This window comes from Haliotis rubra, unplaced genomic scaffold (assembly GCF_003918875.1).
Source record: "Haliotis rubra isolate DU_JTF1 unplaced genomic scaffold, ASM391887v1 Scf610, whole genome shotgun sequence".
NCBI lineage: Eukaryota > Metazoa > Mollusca > Gastropoda > Lepetellida > Haliotidae > Haliotis > Haliotis rubra.
In genome coordinates this window covers 223,998-244,510 of record NW_025767314.1, presented here as the reverse complement: position 1 = coordinate 244,510, position 20,513 = coordinate 223,998, and the positions used below count along the sequence as shown (strand labels likewise).

The 20,513-nt window shown below is 38.3% G+C and overlaps 1 protein-coding gene across 1 annotated transcript; it reads left to right on the top strand.

Moving 5' to 3' along the window:
- Positions 1 to 1,193: 1,193 nt before the first annotated feature.
- LOC124255877 (arylsulfatase B-like) lies at positions 1,194 to 6,917 on the top strand. The gene is given in 15 exon segments (XM_046689820.1): positions 1,194 to 1,356; positions 1,526 to 1,593; positions 1,595 to 1,638; positions 1,868 to 1,919; positions 2,468 to 2,571; positions 2,850 to 2,956; positions 3,086 to 3,150; positions 3,318 to 3,419; positions 3,731 to 3,794; positions 4,171 to 4,268; positions 4,739 to 4,875; positions 5,159 to 5,217; positions 5,345 to 5,468; positions 5,636 to 5,778; positions 6,612 to 6,917. Coding segments are annotated over 15 exon segments (1,437 nt in total). The 5' UTR covers positions 1,194 to 1,259; the 3' UTR covers positions 6,785 to 6,917.
- Positions 6,918 to 20,513: the final 13,596 nt, after the last annotated feature.

Here is a 20,513-nt window from a genome sequence, read left to right as displayed (position 1 = left end):
TACATTGAGTTCAGCGAGTCCTGAATCATGTAGTGTTTCCTACCATGTGTGATATAATGCTCCTGAGGGGTTCGTATTTATTTCCGGTACGTATAGAGAAACAAATGCAAGTATTAAAGGGAAAGTACCGTTTACAAAGGAATGGGAGGCTAGGTTCTAATACTGTACTAAAAATCCTCAAAGACCCAATGATCCTCCCTTCCCTGCGCGACACCCTTTCACTCACTCAATTGCCAAATACTCTCTAGTCCAAGTAGCATTCTTCAGGCCACACCGATACTCTCCACAAATGATACAAATACGAGGTTTCGAGTTTAGTGAAATATGTAGATTCATATGGGAAAACAGGAGGACTGTGTGCCATGTGACAATCAAAAAGCCTTTTGGTGGAATTTTGTGAAGGTGCATGTGTCAAGAAAAGACAAAAGGTGTTTGTGGTCAAAATATGAACATTCGAAGTGACCTGACTAAAGGATTACGCGCAACAATTGGGCAGACATTCCTTTGATCCGAAAGAAGATAATGAGAGGTGCCTTATCCACTCTTCTTGCAGCTTATAGTCCTTGCATTTCAGGAATGTTTTGCTCCGGATGTACCCAGTTACGGCATGTGCCTGATGGAGACAAGTGTTACCGTCTTGAAAGAGAAACGTGGACCAGCATGACGGACGTGTGTTGTAATCTCAAATGGTGCTTTCAAGGACAATGTGCAGTGACATTCATTTTAAAAGGCGATCCTTCTTCTGACTACTGATCAAAACGCTAATATCCTATGATATCCTCCGTTCTAATATGTGTAATGATTCCCTGTTATCTTTTGATTGGAGCCCATGCCCAGAATATTCTATTGAATTATATACTGTATTGCTTGAACATATTGTAAGTCTCCTCAGTTTCCTCTATTAAAAGAGTACAAATGTCCACAACAAAAAATGTCCGCATATTTTCTTTATCAAACAAAATAGTAGGTCAAAGTGGTTGTTACCTGTCTGGGGACAATGTTGAGAGACTGAAGATAAAAAATGGTTACATGTTACTTGAAAATGGTATGAAAATATACATCGGTCGATAAATGTCCTTGAAACGGTATAAACGTTTCTTTCTTTTGTGACTCAGCAATGAATTTCACAAATACCAGAGTATGCAGGTCAGGTCTGAGATATAGATAGGCTTTATCAGTATAGGCTTCTAAACACTGCAAGATCTACATATAGGCAGATAATATAATGCAGTCTCATTTATGTTGAATAAGCAAACGTGATGGGGGTTCGACAGCTCCTAGCTCTGTTCCTGTTTTTCGTATCACTGTCATCGGCACAGCGTCCTAACATCGTTTTTATTGTGGCAGATGATTTAGGTAAGTGTTAACATTGACGGCGAGTACTAATGTGAACTACCAACTTATTTCATAGGCCACTCTCAATGTGTCCTATTGCAAACTAATGATATTACTACCGTACTATATAAACTCTGTACTACCGTACTATATAAACAGTGTATTCAGGGAAATATCTGTGTTTGCGCAGGCTGGAATGATGTTGGTTTTCGGAATCCTGACATGATAACCCCAAACATCGACAAACTGGCCACAGAGGGGGATCATCTTCAATAATGCATACGTCCAGCCTCTGTGCAGCCCGTAAATTGTTATATTATTTCACTCTCTTTGTATAAGAAACATAACAAAATACTTTATCTCACGCATAAGACATAAACATGCACATATCCTTCTAGAGTAATTTGACATACATTACAGTTTTTTAAATGCCGGCTCAAACGGATGTAAATATTCCTGTACACTGTATATACATCAAAACAAAGCCCTCCAAATTATGTACTTCAGTTGACTACATAACTCACTATTTCAGATCTCGGACCGCCTTTATGAGTGGAATGTATCCTTTCCATGCAGGCATGCAGGTAATTATATCGTATATTTAAAAATAATAGGATGTACATGTACACATTGGACATGCTACGGAATCGTAAGATTATGATACATGAAAGAATATCCATGAAAACATGCACGTTGTTATTAGATACATTCTCTAGCTATTTAAGGGTAAAATCTACCACTCACTGTTCGATGGGAACTGTCTGACATTTGTGTAGTCTCATCTTTCCAGTTTTTTGTGTTAAACGTTTCACCTTTTTGTGTTAAATATTGAAAGTTGCTATGCCTGTGTATACATGGATTAATGACCAGTCAGCACCAATTAATTACTGGTTTCCCCTTGTTGTTATCTTATCACTGTTGTTTCACATGTACTTATATTATCGGCTTCCAAGGTTTTTTCATTCATCAGATGAAGGCGTAAGAATATTCCCAGAAACATCGTGTTCCTGGACCTAGACCCATGTGTCTATGTGAAAATAATTTTCAATTTTTATCACCTGCGAGTTCTACCAAAGACAGATTCTTATATTCAGCATATGGGAAGTTCTTACAAAGATAAAATGTAATTCAGCATATGGCACTGAACCGTGACCAGACAGTGTGTGTGCCCCTCAACTATACATTCCTCCCCCAGGAACTAAAGAAACTCGGCTATGCAACGCACATAATCGGAAAGTAAGCATTATACTACACAACGGCACGAAAACCGTATTAGATATGCAAGGAATAATAAAAACAAAGATGTACAATGGATGCAATACTTAAATCTTTATTTGATCTTTCTCATGGACTGTTGTCATTCTATATGAACGTAAGTGGATTCATTCATGTATGCTATCGTGACTTCTGGGTTTAAAGGGCGGGGGCAGTTTCCAGATACCCCGAAGAACGCATCTGAGTACCCTCACTGTTATTTTGAAGCTTCTTAATTCTCATGAGCACTATTATTCCAGATGGCATCTTGGTTATTGCAAGTGGGAGTGCACCCCAACATACCGAGGCTTTGATACTTTCTTTGGTTATTATACAGCCGGCGAAGACTATTTCACTCACTCTACTGGTGCGTATGATTTTGGCAGTATTGAATGTTCCATTAGGTACGTGTATTTCAAAACATCACGTTGAACCGTAATGCATAATAGTTTAAGCAGATGTTAAATAGTTGAAATATTTCAGTTTCTTTCATCAGGGGAATACTTGGACTTCAGGGATAATAAGCTTCCAGCAAGAAACTATACTGGAGAATATTCTGCTGTAAGTATTATGCAGGCTGAAACTGCACAAACCTCAGCTGAACATTGTTTTACTTATCACGATTATATTTTTTTTAAAATGCACACGTTCTGTGATACATGGACTTCCCAAGGGAGTCCTTTCTTTGTTCGGCCATTGCATTAGTTGATATTTATCATGTATTTCAGAACACATTCGGCCAGAGAGCCGTTGACATCATCCATCGTCATGATGTATCACAGCCGTTGTTTATGTACCTCCCGTATCAGAGCGTACATGCTCCTATTGAGGTAATGAAAAGCACTGCTTTGATATTCCGCACCTGTTTGCGTCGACATCATTTCTGGAAACAGGAAGTCTGTTCTAACTTTTTCACCAGTTCAATTAGTGTTGACGCTGTTTTCAGAGGAGCCCCATGTATGTCTATTTTCACGGTTGGATAAATTCCGTACAAAAATCAGTGATACATACATAATTGATTAGAATTAGACACTGAGTCATTCATGAAAACAGTTGTTAGGGTGATATTCATGTGTTGTTAACAAGATGCTTGTGTATGTTCAGTTTACCTATGTATATATATCTACGTTGGATGTTACAGGTGCCAAAGAAGTATGAAGATATGTATCCGAACGTGATTAATGAAGGGCGAAGAAAGTACAGTGGTATGCACGTTAATTTCTGTCGTGTTCGTTACAATCTATTATCTGTGAAATCTTAGAAAACCATATAAGTAAGTTTGATAAAGACAGAATAACAATATATGGATGACCAACGTCTTTATTACAGTGAGAGCGACGTTTCGATGAAGGTTCTAACACCATTATCAAGCAAACGATGAAAGCGACGATTCCGTGTAGCTTCTAACACTGTTATCAATATGGTCATCATACTTTATTATATTTTTTATCCCTCCTTACTACTCCAACTTCTAAATGCCTCTCAAAAAAGTAGGTTTGTATTACTTCACGCACACCGTGACGTACATGTACATCTGGCAAACTGTTTAAGACACTTGCGAACTGCTTTCATTTCCAACAGGAATGGTGTCGGCACTGGATGAGGCAGTAGGGAATGTTACCAAAGCCCTGAAGGATCGGGGCTTGTTTGAAAATACTCTAATTCTATTCACTGCAGATGTAAGTTTAGTTTCAGTGTCAACAGGGAGAACTTTTTTGTACAGAATGATACTCGAAAACAGAGCTCGGTGGAGAGTTTTGTGAATTGTGACTAATTGTAATCAGCCTTGCTTGTTCTTTACCTACCAATAACCAACAGAATTATATGAGGTTTTGTCATTCTCCAAAAGCATTTTTATATTCGTAGTGGAAAATGATCAAGTCATGGATTCTGCAATTGGATCACTAAAAAGGGAAACACACGCATGCAACTAGTCAGGTCTTGGTTATACATAAGGAATAGCACATATTCTCCATTATAACGGTATGAATCAGGAATATGTCGAAGTTATAAATGTGCACGCTTATTTCATGTAATAATGATTTAAATAGATTTTCTTAAAATAACAGGTATTTTTTTCTGGTGAGTTATGTTTTATCCAACTGCTAATCATGTCAGACTCCCTTGCAATAAACCTTTGATGATTCAGAATGGAGGCCATCTCCAAGCGTATTCCAACAACTGGCCTCTGAGAGGAGGGAAGTACACGATCTGGGAGGGGGGCACGAAGGGGGCATCCTTCATGTATGGTGCAGGGCTCCAGAAGAATGGGACGACATACGATGGGTAACACCATGGAATATATTCAGAACAGTCACAAATCCTATTTTAGAGGTGTGAACAGTAAAATCCCATGTATTTCCGTATCTGGAAAGCAACAGAACAAAGCATAACATAAACTACACACTTATAATCTCACTAAACTGATTTGATGTTAGTTTATTCAAAAATGCTATTTTTATACCCCTCAGTGGGGATGTATTTGTAAACTACAAGTAAGGGATATGTTGTCAACAGGCTTTAGTCATGTAGGTTTTTCTCTGTCTTAATCCCTACTGTCTCCACATAGGATGATCCACGCTGTCGACTGGAAGCCCACTTTAGTGTCTGCTGCTGGGGGAACTCCAGGTAGAGAGATTCCCATTTACAAAATACCACTTTAAATAAACGATTCTTTTGTAACCAGTGACTAACATGCAGATTCAATGTGTTCTGTTCAATAAACTGTTTTCATAAATATAACATGTGGTCACAGAATCTACCATTGATGGAATGAGCCAGTGGGATTCTATTCGAAATGGCCTCCCCTCATCTAGGACGGAGTTCATCTACAACATGGACTACTTCGATTTTCCAGAGGAAGGACATGCTGCAATAAGGTATTTGAAGGTTATAGGCAAGCTGTCAACTGTCTGTACGATTTACATCAATGCAGAGTTACATTATTGATGCATTTCCGATTCAATATCACTTGCCACTGGACCCAGTACAGTTGTAGCAAAGAGATGCCCATTTGATGTTGAGATGTCTTCATGTTATGTATCAGGGTAGGAGACTACAAGCTGATCCTGGGGTACCCTGGAGATCCGGATGGCTGGCACAAACCCATGAACAGAACCGAAGATGATATCTATGAAGAAACAGTTTACTTCACAGGAGATGACCCAGTTCAACTTTTCAACATTCGAGGTACGGAATTAATTACCGTAAATGTAGATGGTCATGTATCTTTCAATGATCTCCGAAGTGGTTAGCACACATTACCCAGCAGCACTTATGTTTACTGCTGCTAACATATCCTCTCTATGTGTTGGGATTGGCCTCATGCTTATGATGGGACCATAATGGTATACACTAGGGCTGGCTATCGATATAGACCATAGAGATCGATAATCGTTAACTAAATATCGATTGATTATCGATAAATATCGAAGTATATTTACTATTAACAAAACAACGTCCTGAACATAATTTACAAACAAGTCCTAAATTTATAAGTTAATGTACGATATAATCAATAATACAATTTTCATATCGATTACCATCAATCATCTTCCCATCGACGGAATTTCCGATTATCGTTCGTTTTATCCAGCCCTACTATACACTGGATACCTTGCAGAATCAACATGTGATTTTCAAGACCAATGTTTTTTCGTCATCCCACCCAGATCTTTGATCACTGTCAGATTAAAAAATGAATGCAGCATGATGATGAGTGCTTCATGTTTGCAGAACTGTCTTTCCCTAAAGACATGCCCGTGAAGATTCGGGTTGGTAGGGGTCTTCAGCAACCCATGCTTGTCGTAAGAGGCGACTGACGGGATCGGGTGGTCAGGCTTGCTGACATGGTTGACACATGCCATCGTATCTCAATTGCATAGATCAATGCTCATGCTGATTATCACGGGATTGTCGCGATTGTTTACAGACCGCCGCCATATAGCTGGAACATTGCTGAGTGCGGCGTTAAACAACAAAACAACCAACCAAACTAACCAAATATTCTGACACACATCCAGAGGATCCTACTGAGCATAACAACCTTGCACAAACGATGCCGGATATGGTGGCGAAGTTGCGAGCTAAGTTTGAGGAGTACAAGAAGACTATGGTGCCAGCCAATTATCCCGATGGAGATCCTGCTTCTGACCCAAGAAACTTTGGAGGTGTTTGGAGCCCTGGGTGGTGCTAGTCAGATGTACGTTGTCAATATATTTATCATGCTGTACTGCTAAAATGTGTACTTTGTTTGCACAAGATAAATGATAATGACATTAATCATACTTCATCAATACAATAAAGGCTTTATAAATCGCCCAATAAAATATCAATCATTGGTATTAAGTTTGCCGACTCCCTCCTACATTTGGACAATAAGTACCATTCAATATTTTCAATATCTCAAATGCACGTGCAGACGGATACTCGGATTGAAAAACGCTCGACATTAATCGTGTTCCCATTTATATTTCTGTTTTTCTGGGAAGCATTTTTCTTGTGTGGTTTTGTGACGGATGCAACCTGTGGGGGCGGGGTACATACACCTTCTGGCGAACACCTGGTATCATCTTTGATTGTAATTCACGCGCATATGTTCGTGATATGGACGGATTTTAACTGGAACATATGATGAAATACCTTACAACTATAAAGCTGTTCATTCAGTCCGTACTTCCCCATAAACTCGCATTGACAAATGAGACAATGACATTCGACCAAGAAGCTGGATTAAAGCTTCTTGTATATTGTGTGTCAGATATTATTCTGTTTGTACCAAAAGTCTTATTCTCAGCCAGTTATTTGCAATGAGTTTACGAGTGATCAGTTCCTGTGAAATGATTCGAGTTTCGTGATTTGAGTGAGTGGGTGAGTGTAGTTTTACACCGTTTTTAGCAATATTCCAGCAATATCACGGCGGGAGACACCAGAAATGGCTTTCACACATTGTTACCATGTGGGGAATCGAACCCAAGTCTTTGGCGTGCCGAGCCATTCGGCTACCCTACCGGCCCTTAAATGAGTTTACATTTGATTTTAATCACATTGGCAATACATCAGCCATTCTATGTGAATTAACTACTGTCACTGGCGGAATATGATAGGGCTTTTAAGTCTGGTTCCCTTCTCCCTTTGCGCGCGCCAACTTGCTATATACGAGACGGGGCCTAGCTTTCTTCGGGTACCAGATTTCCGGTTGCAAGCGTTTATTCAAGAACCAGTTATGTTTTTAAATTGCGCGACCGCCAAATATGACCTTACTAGACTGCTCCAAATGTACAACTATTCTTGGATGTCACAGCTGTTGACAGTTGTAATAGTTGATTATTTAAGATTGGATCGGAAATGTGTTATCCATGCAATGATTATCGGTTCCTTACTGTCAACCATGAAACCATTCGAAAAGGTATGGAACTTTGTTTGTCACCGAAAGTCCTAAGGTCTCGCGAAGTGCCGTGACCTACTTACGGACCCTATTCTAAAATTCCGCTGACCGTAACCTCCAGCCGAAAGCCTGCTTCCGGTAAGACGTCACTGTGTTGACCTGGGTCCCGTTGTTCAAAACAACCTTAGCTACGCCAACCTTAAACACTAAGGTTAGAGTTACGATCACCTTAAGAAAAAGTTACGCCCGTTGCACAAAACAACCTCAGGGCAACCTTAACTCGGACCCGAACCTTAGCCGTAACCTTTACTAAGGCTGAACTCTTCAGAGCTGGAGTTACGGAAGCGTACCTAGTTACCACGTGAATTACCTCCCCTGCTCACACCTGCAGACGACAACAATGTCAATGTCCGAGCTGTCAGTCATACGGAAGCGTAACTGGCAGTCACACTTTTCTCCTTCCGAGATAAATTTGATAGCTGACGAGGTGAAGGCGCGACAGAGTAAATTGTCCTGCCCGTTTTCGACAACAGTCACCAACACGGCCAAAATACGGGAATGGGATGAAATCGCAACCAAGTAAGTGTTACTTCCGGGTTGTATTGAAGTTGTACAATGCCGTCCGGTAATTCAGCGCACCTAAGCACAACGATCGCAACACGGCAACTAACGTCTCTTATTTTTTGTGGTTTACGTGACTAAACATGCTGGTATGCATCATATTTACCTAGAATTATAAGTTTTATTGACGACTATAAGATTCTAACATTGCATTATGCCATACGGTTGACCTTACCGGCGTTCTGACGACATAGCTGAGCAACTGATGCGCATAACATCCAGCTGGAGCTCCGAAGTATGGAAGCGTATTAGGGCCAGATTATTTTCAAAAATCACTTCATCAATGTAAGGAAGAGTGTTTCATATTAAATCCAATTATGAATAACGATGAAGAAGGTATAAAAGTCTGAAGAAAACAAATTTTCATTTAGCTGACAATTTTTCTGCCAATTACTGTTAGTTACTTACCTTTAGTGATTAAAAGCCTGTTCCTTGTAAAAATGTCCCGATTTCAAGCGTAAATTTGGTAGCAGGCGATGTTTACCTTCGATACGAAAGTGTACTATTGCAGCTGCGCAGAGTTGTGGGACGCGCGGAATTACCTTGTATCACAAAACTTGTTCAACATCGATTGAAAGTTAATATTTATAAAATGTGTAGTGAGTAGTCTGGAACATGAGCGACAACAAACCTATAGAACCCTTATCAGGGTTCATATGCTTGAACCCCCACCCCACCACCAAATCCATGACTTTTCCATGATTTCTCCAGGATGTTTCGCAACTTTTCCATGACAAGGCAAACAGCGACCTAGTGCCTTTATAAACCGTTAAACGTGCAATCAAAGGCCTTAAAACTGTGAGTGAACACAAATTGTATGACCTAAATGACATAAAAAAAATGAATAGCACATGTTCCTTATGAGAAAAATCACAGCAAACTTGTGCCCACCATGTGTCAAGTTTCTTCCAATAGAAATTTCACTAGAATTCAAAATTCAGTAACTTTTCCATGACATTTTTGAATATTCCCACTTTCCATAGCTTTTCCATGACCTGTACGAACCCTGTATAATATAAGTGAATATCAGTCATATAAAGAAAGAGATTTATCATTGATTTTTTAATACTTATTTTAAGACTGTTCGTACGTCCAGAGATCTTGAGCCCAGATACGGAAGAAATGGAAGTGAGTAATTACCTGATTTTCTTTATATCAATAGCCAATTCAAAGCTGTGTTCATTATATCGTTTTACTGGCTAAAGTAATTATTAACAAACCATACTCGAAATATACAGACACAGCGAGATTTCAATGTAATCATGTGTATGGTTTACACTGAAAAAGGTTGTTATTGATATGAATTGTTTTTTTAAATTTTATCTTATTACTGTACAGTTGGTGTCAGAATTATTCAACCCCCATGCCCAAAACATGCATTCACACTTATTGCAGAGACAGTACTTATTGTCTGTGGTGATATAGTGACACAAATGTGGTTAAAGTATTTTTAACAAAGAAACACAAAGGAAAATTGTAAATTAAATAATATGTCATGCTTTCATTGATTTTAACAGTTTCAAAATTATTCAGACTTTGAAGTAGGGGGGTTGAATAATTTTGAATACAACTGTAGGTGGCAAATTATCATGCTCATCACCAACAATGATAAATGACAAAACACTCATTTTGTTGTTTCCCAAAAGATTGAAATATTTATTATGACAATAACTCAATATGACAATTAACACATAGAGTATCGTTGTTACTCACAGTAACACATTGCCAGATAAATTCCCATATATACAATTAGCACCTCTTTTATAATTCTTTTTGAAAATAAAGTTTTCATTAATGTTCAGAAATATTTGCATAATAAAAATGGTATATCCTTAATTAAATGAAAATTGATATAAATTCGATTTACTAAAACACTTGAAAACAAACTAATTTTATGCTGTATTTGCATTATAGTATAAATGATTTTCCAGATCTCAGGTGAAGAAGAAGGCCATTGATGTGCGGCGTGAGAGCAGCAAGACAGGCGGGAGTCCAGCACCAGTTGGTCTGTCTGACCTGGAGCACAAGGTTGGATTTGTGATCGATTATTAAAATGGTTATTAAAAAAAGTGATGAAATTTATTTTATTTGGTCTTACATACTTAAAGTTAGTAAATCCTTATCCATCTCATTCCAGAGTCTCAAACATTTCGAGCATATCAAAAAACATTTATGTAAAAATTGTGTGTTTTTATGTTTGTATGTTGTGTCAATGATTCCTCAGTGCCAGACTGAAGGAATAACTGGTGGATTAGAGAGTGAAGTGGATGAAAGTATGTGATAAGTAATACACTACTATTATACTATACATATATCTATCAATATGTATGTCAAATTCATATCAACATTTCAACATCAATTGCAAAAGAAACACATTCAATAACAAATCAATTAATTAACTAAATATTTACAGGAATTCACTATTCCAATTATTAGGTTGCACATTGCAGTATAATGAAGGTAATGTTGTTTTTTAAGGGTAATGTCATTTGCAGAAGTCTGGGGTCTTCCATTAACAGTCCGACAAAGGAAAATATTTTGTGTGAGGAAAATGATACATTAATGTCAAACGTAGTGCATTGTAATTGCAAGTATATTATTATGTTACTCTAATTTTGTGGCAATACTAACACTATAAATTTGTACTCATAATAAATGTATTGGTTATAATTCATTTCTATAGAAACTTACTATTAATGATATTTTTTGCAGCAACTGAAATCCATTCTAGGACTAAAGTTACACACAATTCAAGAAAATCTGGTAGGTAGGACATGTTCAAGTAAGAAAAGTTACTAGATTTAGATTAGGGGTGGGACGGGTGGGTACTGAGTAGGACCCAGGTGACGAATTTATTGTTTTACCACAACAATGTACCCACGTAGTTAATTTAGACCCCTCCCAGCCTTAATTCAGAGTATAGTATAAACAGAAAACAAGATTTTTTAATAATAGTTTAATTGCATACAACAATAAAACAAATCGCAATTATGAAATTATTACCTTTTCTACAGAAAGGGAAGCTCAGCCAGACGTGAGTGCCGTCCTTGCTAGTGAAAAGGAAAGGACTGAAATACTGAAAGTCCTCCTCGAAGTACAGAGAAAAATCCTGGCTGTCTCAGAGCAGCGACTGCAGGTGGAGTCCTACAGGCTGGCGCTGGAAAGAGAGAAATTTGAATTTTAAACAAATTTGATTAACATACCAGAATACAAAACTGTTTCCCTCGTAATAAAGTTTCTGCATGAATTGTAATCAAATTCATTGTCTAATTTTGAGATAATCCTTTTTGGAGCTTTTTTGAATGAAACTTGTTGATAATCTTGTATGTAGCTTTTGTAATGTTGAAAATGAATCTCTATGCCATGTATATTGGGAGTGTAATGCAACCAAATTTTTGGGGAAAGAACCATAAGTTATATTATCAAAAATATACAGACTTTTGAAATAACAAAAACTTCAGTATGGTTTGACATTTTAGGCAATGACAATTACTAAACAAAATAATATTTTCTGCAAAATGTTTATATTTATACTTGCACCTTAAATACCTTAAATACAATAATTAAAAAAACTAATCAATTCCTACAAGTCTTGAAAGACATATCTGTTGTTGAAAGATTCACAGCAAGAAGAAATAACAGCTTTGATAAATTGATATATAAACGGTGGCCTTTCATCCCAATATTCAATCTTTGATATACTTAAAAAAATGATATTGATGCGTTTGTAACTCACACCTGCTGTACATGATGATATTAGTCAGTAATATATGACCCACAACAAATGTGAGCTAGTGTGTCACAATAAGGGGGTTAAAACCTCCACAATATACCCAGAATCACCAAGGAGCCACCCATCCGGTGCCTGCTGTTCAATCTTAGTGGCAATGCTGCTGTTGCTCCAAATGAGCAAGTCGTGGGTCGACCCCGGCCACTTGACTACCACATTTGTGAAGCTGTAGACAAGAAAAGGGATTATAAATAATCATTTGGATGGATTCAAAATGTTATAGTCTTCCTGTAGCAGAACTAAAAATGCTGGTTTTACTTACATCTTGATCTCGTATGTTCATTTACATGTAGAGGGTTCTAGGCAGGTGCTTGTGACCATTCGCTATTTAGGTGTGTAATATTCAATAAATATTTGCCATTACGTTTGTAGTTCTAATCTGAGATAAAACAATGTAAGTTTTTTGTATAAGTTAACATGTTTTTTAACATAAAATAGATTACCGGAAATATGAGAAAAATAAACATGATAACGTGTCTTTTAAATCAGTGAAAATGATAGACTTTTTACCTGGACAGGGAACTAGCATCAATATGTCAGGTCAAGGTCGTTGCTAATATGTCAAACTCGAGACGCATTGGGATATTTTTACCTTTCGGGCTTACTAGAATCGGAACATATAGAAATGATTATGCTTATTCACTTTTTGTTTATTAAAAAAGTGAAGAAAAGATCTTACCGAAGAGAGCTGTCACAAATAGCCTGAACATTCAGGCGTGGTAGCCCTTCCGACAAACAAACGCTGCTTCCTCGGCGATAGGGGTCTTTTTTTATTGGGATCAAAGTCCAGTCAACCGCTCCAAGAACTTTGGGGAACCCGGATAGTTTGTAGAAGCCCTCTTTAACTGCTATCTGTTCTTGTGGTGTCCATGGAAAATGAATGTTATTTAGCACCGTGCAAAAAGCACTGGCTGTGCTGGGCAGGGACCTCGAAACGGTTGACTTGTCAAGGCCGTGGAGGTCCCCGATCTCGGAGTGAGTGAGTAAGTTAAAATTTAACGTCACCTCGGCAATATTTCAGCCATACCCCCGATCGTGGACAGGAAGCCACCTTTGCCGAGATAGCGTAAAGTCAAGAGCACCTGTGACTCTACAAAAATGGCGTATTAACGCTGTGTACCCCTTCCGATTATTGGCTCAACTTTTTCTACAAGAGCTACAATAGCTTCACGTGACAAACGGTGGCGAGAAATAAGTTCGAAATCATTCAGCGAGTCTCGTCCTGTCTCTGTAGACTCTCTGCTTCCTCAAACTACTCTCAATCTCGTTGTATAAAATATAAACAGCAGCCATATTCCTTACCCGACGCTAAGGGTTGGGTCGGACCAACCTTAGTTATCAACCTTAACTTAAGGTTAACCTTAGTTAAGGTTGTTTCATGTTAACGGGAGGCTAACCTTAGTAAAGGTCTAAGGTTGTAATCCTAGAGATAAGGTTGACCTTAAGAGATAAGGTTGTTTTGAACAACGGAGCCCTGTTCAGTTATCGGTGGTTTGTGAGTTAGAAACGTTGCGAGAAAAACTGAAAATTGCCGAAGAAACTTCCATTAAATACGGATTGCTCTTTCATCTAATACCTCGTTGCCGGATTCATTCCCTTGAGATATCTGAGATAACCGCTCACTGTTTTTATTAACGGAAGCATTCTTCCGTTGTAGATTATTGTACTTGTAATCACTATCCCAGAGAATTTGGGCTTTGTCACTTCATTTAACACGAAATATGTGCCCCGTGTGTAATTTTGTGTTCTGAAATATATTCTTGATGACTGAATTAAAACTGTGTGTTTCGTTGTATTGGGAGTGATCCACCATTCGATACGCAAGTTTCACCCCAATACCCACCCCAAGAACCGTCATTGCTAATAAATGCAGGTAGATTGTAAAATCTGTCGAAAAAGGACAGTAAACATGTACAAATAGATATAGATTAAAAACTAGTATGTAGTTAGTTTATTGATGGAAAATGCTTTGATTGAATTGGGATTCACGTAAAACATTTTTAGCGTCTTAACTCCTTCAGAAGATAAAGCCACAAACAATCCTAATTATTTATTCATTATAACAAATTGAAATTCTCTTACAAATTATAAGACACATCTTCAAAATGTATTATTTGTCATATTTATTTACTACATCAATTTATAAGTAATCATAACTAACTTTACAAAGCTCCTTTAGGGATGAAACTGTAAGATTGTAACATTTCTCGTGTTTTGATTTTGTGAATCTGGAGAATTCCAAGTCCGTTAAATTCGGTATTGATTTTAGAAATAAAATGCAGGTGATACATGATGGACACTTTAAAGTTCATTTTGACGAATTTGAAATATTAATAAATCTGATTTATTAGAGAAAACCCACAGGCTATGATATACATAGTGATATACTGACTAATCCCTTTATTGCACATATAACACATGCAAGGTGAGGTGAGGTGAAATTGGGTTTAACGTCGTGCTTGAGAATATTTCGCTCATATGACGACGTGCATGAGTGTGTATGTGTATGTGCGGCTGCTTGTACTAGCCCAGACTTAAGCTGGTTTTATAGTACTAGCCCACTGAGATACCATGCCGCAGTGAAGCATGAAAACCCTACTCAGACACAGTATACTGACTCCGAGCCGACCAGTCCTTGTTGTACCAATTAATGCCGAGCGCCAGGCAGGGACTAACAAGTACCATATTTTAACGTCTTTTGGTATGACGCGGTCGGGGATCGAACCCGCGACCTCCCGCTCTCCGGGCGGACGCACTAACCACTACCTCACGGAGGCGGTTATAACACATGCATAACACACAACAGAAGGAAAGGATAAATAAAAACATGACCAGAATATGTTTATAGTCGACACAAAAAGCTAAAGATATAACACACATACACACAGGCGCACGTTACGTATATACATACATTACCCTGTGAGGATCCAGGTTAGAATGGCCTTCAGCAACCCATACTTATCGTAAACGTCGACTAACGGGATAGGGTGATCAGGCCCGCTGACTGAGTTGACTCATTTCATTGTATCCCAACTAAAATATATCGATGTGCATGATATGATGTTGATCACTGGATTGTATGGTCCAGACTCAGTCATATACAGACCGCCGCCATATCGTTGAGTGTGGCGTCAAACAAACGGACGAACACCATGAAACAGCACTCGTGTTCAAGATCTAATTCCACTGCAGTTGAAATATTGGGAGTGAGTGAGTGAGTTCAAGATCTAATTCCACTGCAGTTGAAATATTGGGAGGCTGTGAGTGAGTGAGTTATTATTTAACGTCACATCGGCAATATCTCAGCCATAACGTGACGAAAACAATTTATACAATAAGTCAAAGACTGACTGACTGAGTTTGGTTTTACGCCGCTTTTAGCAATATTCCAGCAACATCACGACGGGGGACACCAGAAATGGGCTTCACACATTGTACCCATGTGGGGATTCGAACCCGGGTCTTCGGCGTGACGAGCCAACGCTTTAACCACTAGACTACCCCACCGCCCCACACAATATAAAGAGAAAACATTTTGAAGATTGAAACCTGTCGACGATGGACAGTAAAAATACTAGAGAATCACATATATGAATAAAACTAGCGAGCAAAGCTAAAACATTTCAATTAAAGAGGACAATACTGTATAAAACACGGGCTATAGATCGCCAACAACTGAAGGTAGATCACCAAACTAGGAACCATGGGGACTTACATTACTTTTGCTACCTGCATGGACCCTAGCTGGACGAAGATGCTGTGTGTGAAGTGCCTGTCCGTGTACCGTCAGAATTACCTGAACCATGACGGATTTTGTTTTAGAACTGATTGAATAAATTTGATAACTGAGATTGCATGTGGCTCTACCCTCGAAGTAGAGAGTTTTGTCGCCATGAGAGGGTAGTAAGACCACGTCTTTCAAAGTATATCTGTTCTTACAACATCACTGAATGTGTGTCGTTTTAATACTTGGCGACATTTGTCAATAGTTGCTAAAATCTGAAGGGATGTGTAAATCCACAAGGGTTCATGAAAGCGATGCTGGGGAGAAACACGATGAATTAATCACTGAACTGCTTGATAGCATTAACAAAGTAAGGCTGCGTGATCCCACGGGATTCGGTGGTTCAAGGGAGGTTACTCTCTCGCTCTCTCTCTACTTTACAGCATCGTGCATTCAAATGCAAACCCACAATCAAAGCTAAACATTCGAAGCGTTGTCGACATGAAATTGCAAATGTGCGCCGAAATAATACTCATACGTACAATATACAAGCATTGACACAATTGCTTGAAACTGTTATTACATAGTGAAACAATAGCAAACGACACGGGTGTTGTAACTTGAAGAGAATACTAAGGGGTACTTGTTCCACGAAACCTGGCCGTGGAATCATAAATATTGATGTGTGTTTTCCTGGTTGAGAAATTGACCTCTGATGTCATAAATCTGCTCGTAATTATGGAACATGGAATAGTTTCGAGTATGTTGAGTTAATTTAACGTGCATGGAGAGTTTTTTGGCTTCTGGGTAAAATATGATAAAGTTCCCATCAACATAATATAGCTCAATTATAGTGACACTCATTACAGTGGGCAGACTCATAATTATTGTTTATAAAAGATTACTGCCTTCATCATAAAAGATGAGATGACACAGAATTCTCTTAAAACTGCTTTTTTTCATCACGATCAGTTATTACTGAAAGCATGAAACACAAAAGGTCATTGTTTTATTGCTACTGAGTGACAGTAGCTCTGGGTCCAATACATGTTTGGGTATATAGTATGCTGTGTCTTTTTGTTTTGTTTTGAACGAATAAAATATTGAGCATTCGTTCGTTTTCTTACTTAAAATGTTTTTCATCTGTAATTGTATATTTTAAAAATATGAAACTTAAATGTTTAAAAGCTCCCGAATATAATTCGGTGAACAAAAACACCTGGACTGCCCCACATTCATATAACAGATGCAAAGATAAATGTGCCTGCAATTGCTGATTTCAAACTGCCTGACGTGCCACCGTGTCAGTCAATATAGTCTGTTATCAATCTGGACATAACGAAATTGAAAAGGCTGATACAAACCCCTTGTCATATGCACAAGCCTTCCTGGAAATTAAACACCCATATGTCGATCACACAAGGATATACACCGATGGAACAACGAATGGAAACATCTTGTCAGTTGCAGCTGTTACTAATGATGACACCCGTGAAGATCCGAGTTAGAATGAACCTTCAATAACCCATGCTTGTCGTAAGAGGCGACTAACGGGATTGGGTGGTAGGGCTCGCTGGCTTGGTTGACACATGTCATAATCGGTTCTCAATTGCACAGATCGATGCTCATGCCGTTGATCACTGGATTGTCTGGTATGGACTCGATTATTTACAAACCGCCGCCATATAGCTGGGATATTGCTGGGGGCGGCGTTAAACTAAATTCACTCATTCACTACTCATGGTGATACTCTATCTCTACTATAAACCGATGGAAGTTCTATTGTTTACGACAGAGGTCAGGGTTATCCTATTAACTTTGCTACTTATTAAACTTATTAATGGAAGCAGATATATTATATTTCCAAATAGTTATTCTACCTAAATGCATTCAACAACCTTATAATTGACCATCCGGTTTTAACTATTGAAAACGGCATTTGAATCTGTCTGCGGCTAACATTGAGATCCTATTTTGTGAAATACCCAGTCATGTTGGTATTAGGGATAAATCCAAGGCAGATTCCAAGTCATTGTCATACTGCTATTAGGCAGAACGTCCAGCATATTACAGTTTTAGTGCCCATCAGTGTTATTCTATATTCGTTTCGGTAGGAAGGATTTTCAAGCCGCGAATAGCTGCAATATTGCTTATGCGGTTTACAACAACATTTACTCACTTGAATGTTTGTTGTGTCCTTCAGGATACATCATGTATTCGAATATACCTAACTGCTCATGCAGTGCTGCATCAGCTAGCTCTAACTGGAAACGTCAGTCAACCTTGCCCAGGACACAGACGCACAAGACCAACAAGACCCGCAGCAACGGGACCGAAATCCAGGGGACACTTGCATTCACTATATTTTAAGTAAATATTTCCAGATAATGCACCGGTTTTCAATTCCAATTTCATTATAGACAATAGCTGTAGACGTATACTTCTAGTTGATTGATTTTCTTTGTTAGATATTTTCTTTTTAACTTCAAACATTCTATTTCTGATTCAAGTTTTTCGTTTTGTTTTGCTTGCACATTCACCGTGGGTATCTCAGTTGCATAGATAGATGCTCATGCTGTTGATCACTGGATTGTCGGGTGCAAACTGTTATTTCCAGACGCCGCTATAAAGCTGGAAGAATTAGTTCCTTGTAATTGTCTTGTAAAATAATAGGCATGGTAACACACATATTGAAAGTTTTAGCAACTGGGTAGCTTAAAATATCCTGTTTACATATCTAGATATCTTTATAATACAATTAATATATAATCATCCTTTCCCTTTTCATTAGGTACTATGATTCATTTGAAATATTCGAGTGAGTGAGTGAGTTAAGATTTATCGCCACATCGACAATATTTCAGCCATATCGTGACGAGAACAATTCATTATTGTATTATAGAACAATAAAATTAGAAACTAAAAGACTGTTGATGAAGAACAGTAAAACTACCAGTGTAGCACAGATATTAAAGTAAACCTAGCATGCTATCATAAAACGACATTTTTAAAGAGAACAATACAATTTAAAAACAGGCTATGGATTTCCAACAATTGAAGGTAGATCACCATACCAGGGACTGAAATATTCGAAAAGTAAATAAATACTGAAGCATCATAACATTATAAACCGATGAAACAGTGGACACGACACTACGTATAGTCATATAGGTCCACATGGTCTACTTATAAAGAGAACCGTGCCTTCTTTCAAGCATATCTGTTTCGGTTGATACTTGAGGAGTTTATCTGGTCGACCACTGAGTTGGATCCATCGTAATCTCTTCTCAAAATTACTCTTGGGTTTTGGATATAGTACATTTTTTACGACACACTGCAAAATAATACGTTTTTGCTGCAAACAATCGTCAGATGTTTGATACTAATACAAGACACTTGATATGGATGTGCAACTTCTTTATTATTTACACACGACGTTTCTGGGCAGTCGTCGTTTATTTGCCTGAGGAAGTGTCAATAGATGAACGATGAACGGATGCGTCCGCAGGTAATGAAAGTGATAACCAGCCTGGTTCCCGAGGCCTGCTACGCTACGCTTCCACACTGACCCCGGCAATGACTGCCGACGGTGGGCCTTCACTACTGGGCGACACACAATACATTTAGTTATTTACTATCGAAAAATCCGGGAACGGGTGGTTAGAAGTTTCATAGCATTTACATCGATACTGTGGCAAGATATACGTCACCAGGACAACGCCCTTCGTTACTTTTAGTGAAAACGTTAATAAAGCAGTCTCAATACACGAAAGTTCTCTTTTCATGGGCAAAATAAAACAATGACAATCCCTTCCCCCCATTAGTCTGCTCGCTATCGTCACGAAATCGTACATATAAAAGATGGATCGGAACGACCACGTTGATTAGATATAGTTAGCATCTTTAATTTAGCAAATTTGATAGCGAAAATATCGCCGATTGTGTTCCATCGTTACATGGTAAGTTTAGCGGATATATTTTTCGAGCGCCCTGTGAAGTAACTAGGGGAAAAGTTATAGGTCCATATGAATGATGTTACTGACAGGGTTTCTCATTCTAATATTTAGCCTTTGGCAATTTGTTAATGTGAAAAGCCTACAAATTTCACTAGTATCATTAAATGAAGTGTAAATATCCGGCATTGTGGTCTGATTTTATCTGGCAATCAAATGTTGCATCATATAGCAGGTTAATGACCAAAAGTGAGTGAATGCTTTTCTGCGCGAGGTGCAGTATTTTGTTATTTCGTATGCATAATCGAAGATGATTCCCTTTGTAGCCAGTTTATCGATGTTTGGGGTCTTCAGTTTGGATTCAGAAAACCATCATCATTCCAGCCCCCACAAGCACACAGAGAGTAAAGACAACAGTGTTAAAGGTCACATGCAACCAAAAAATCACAA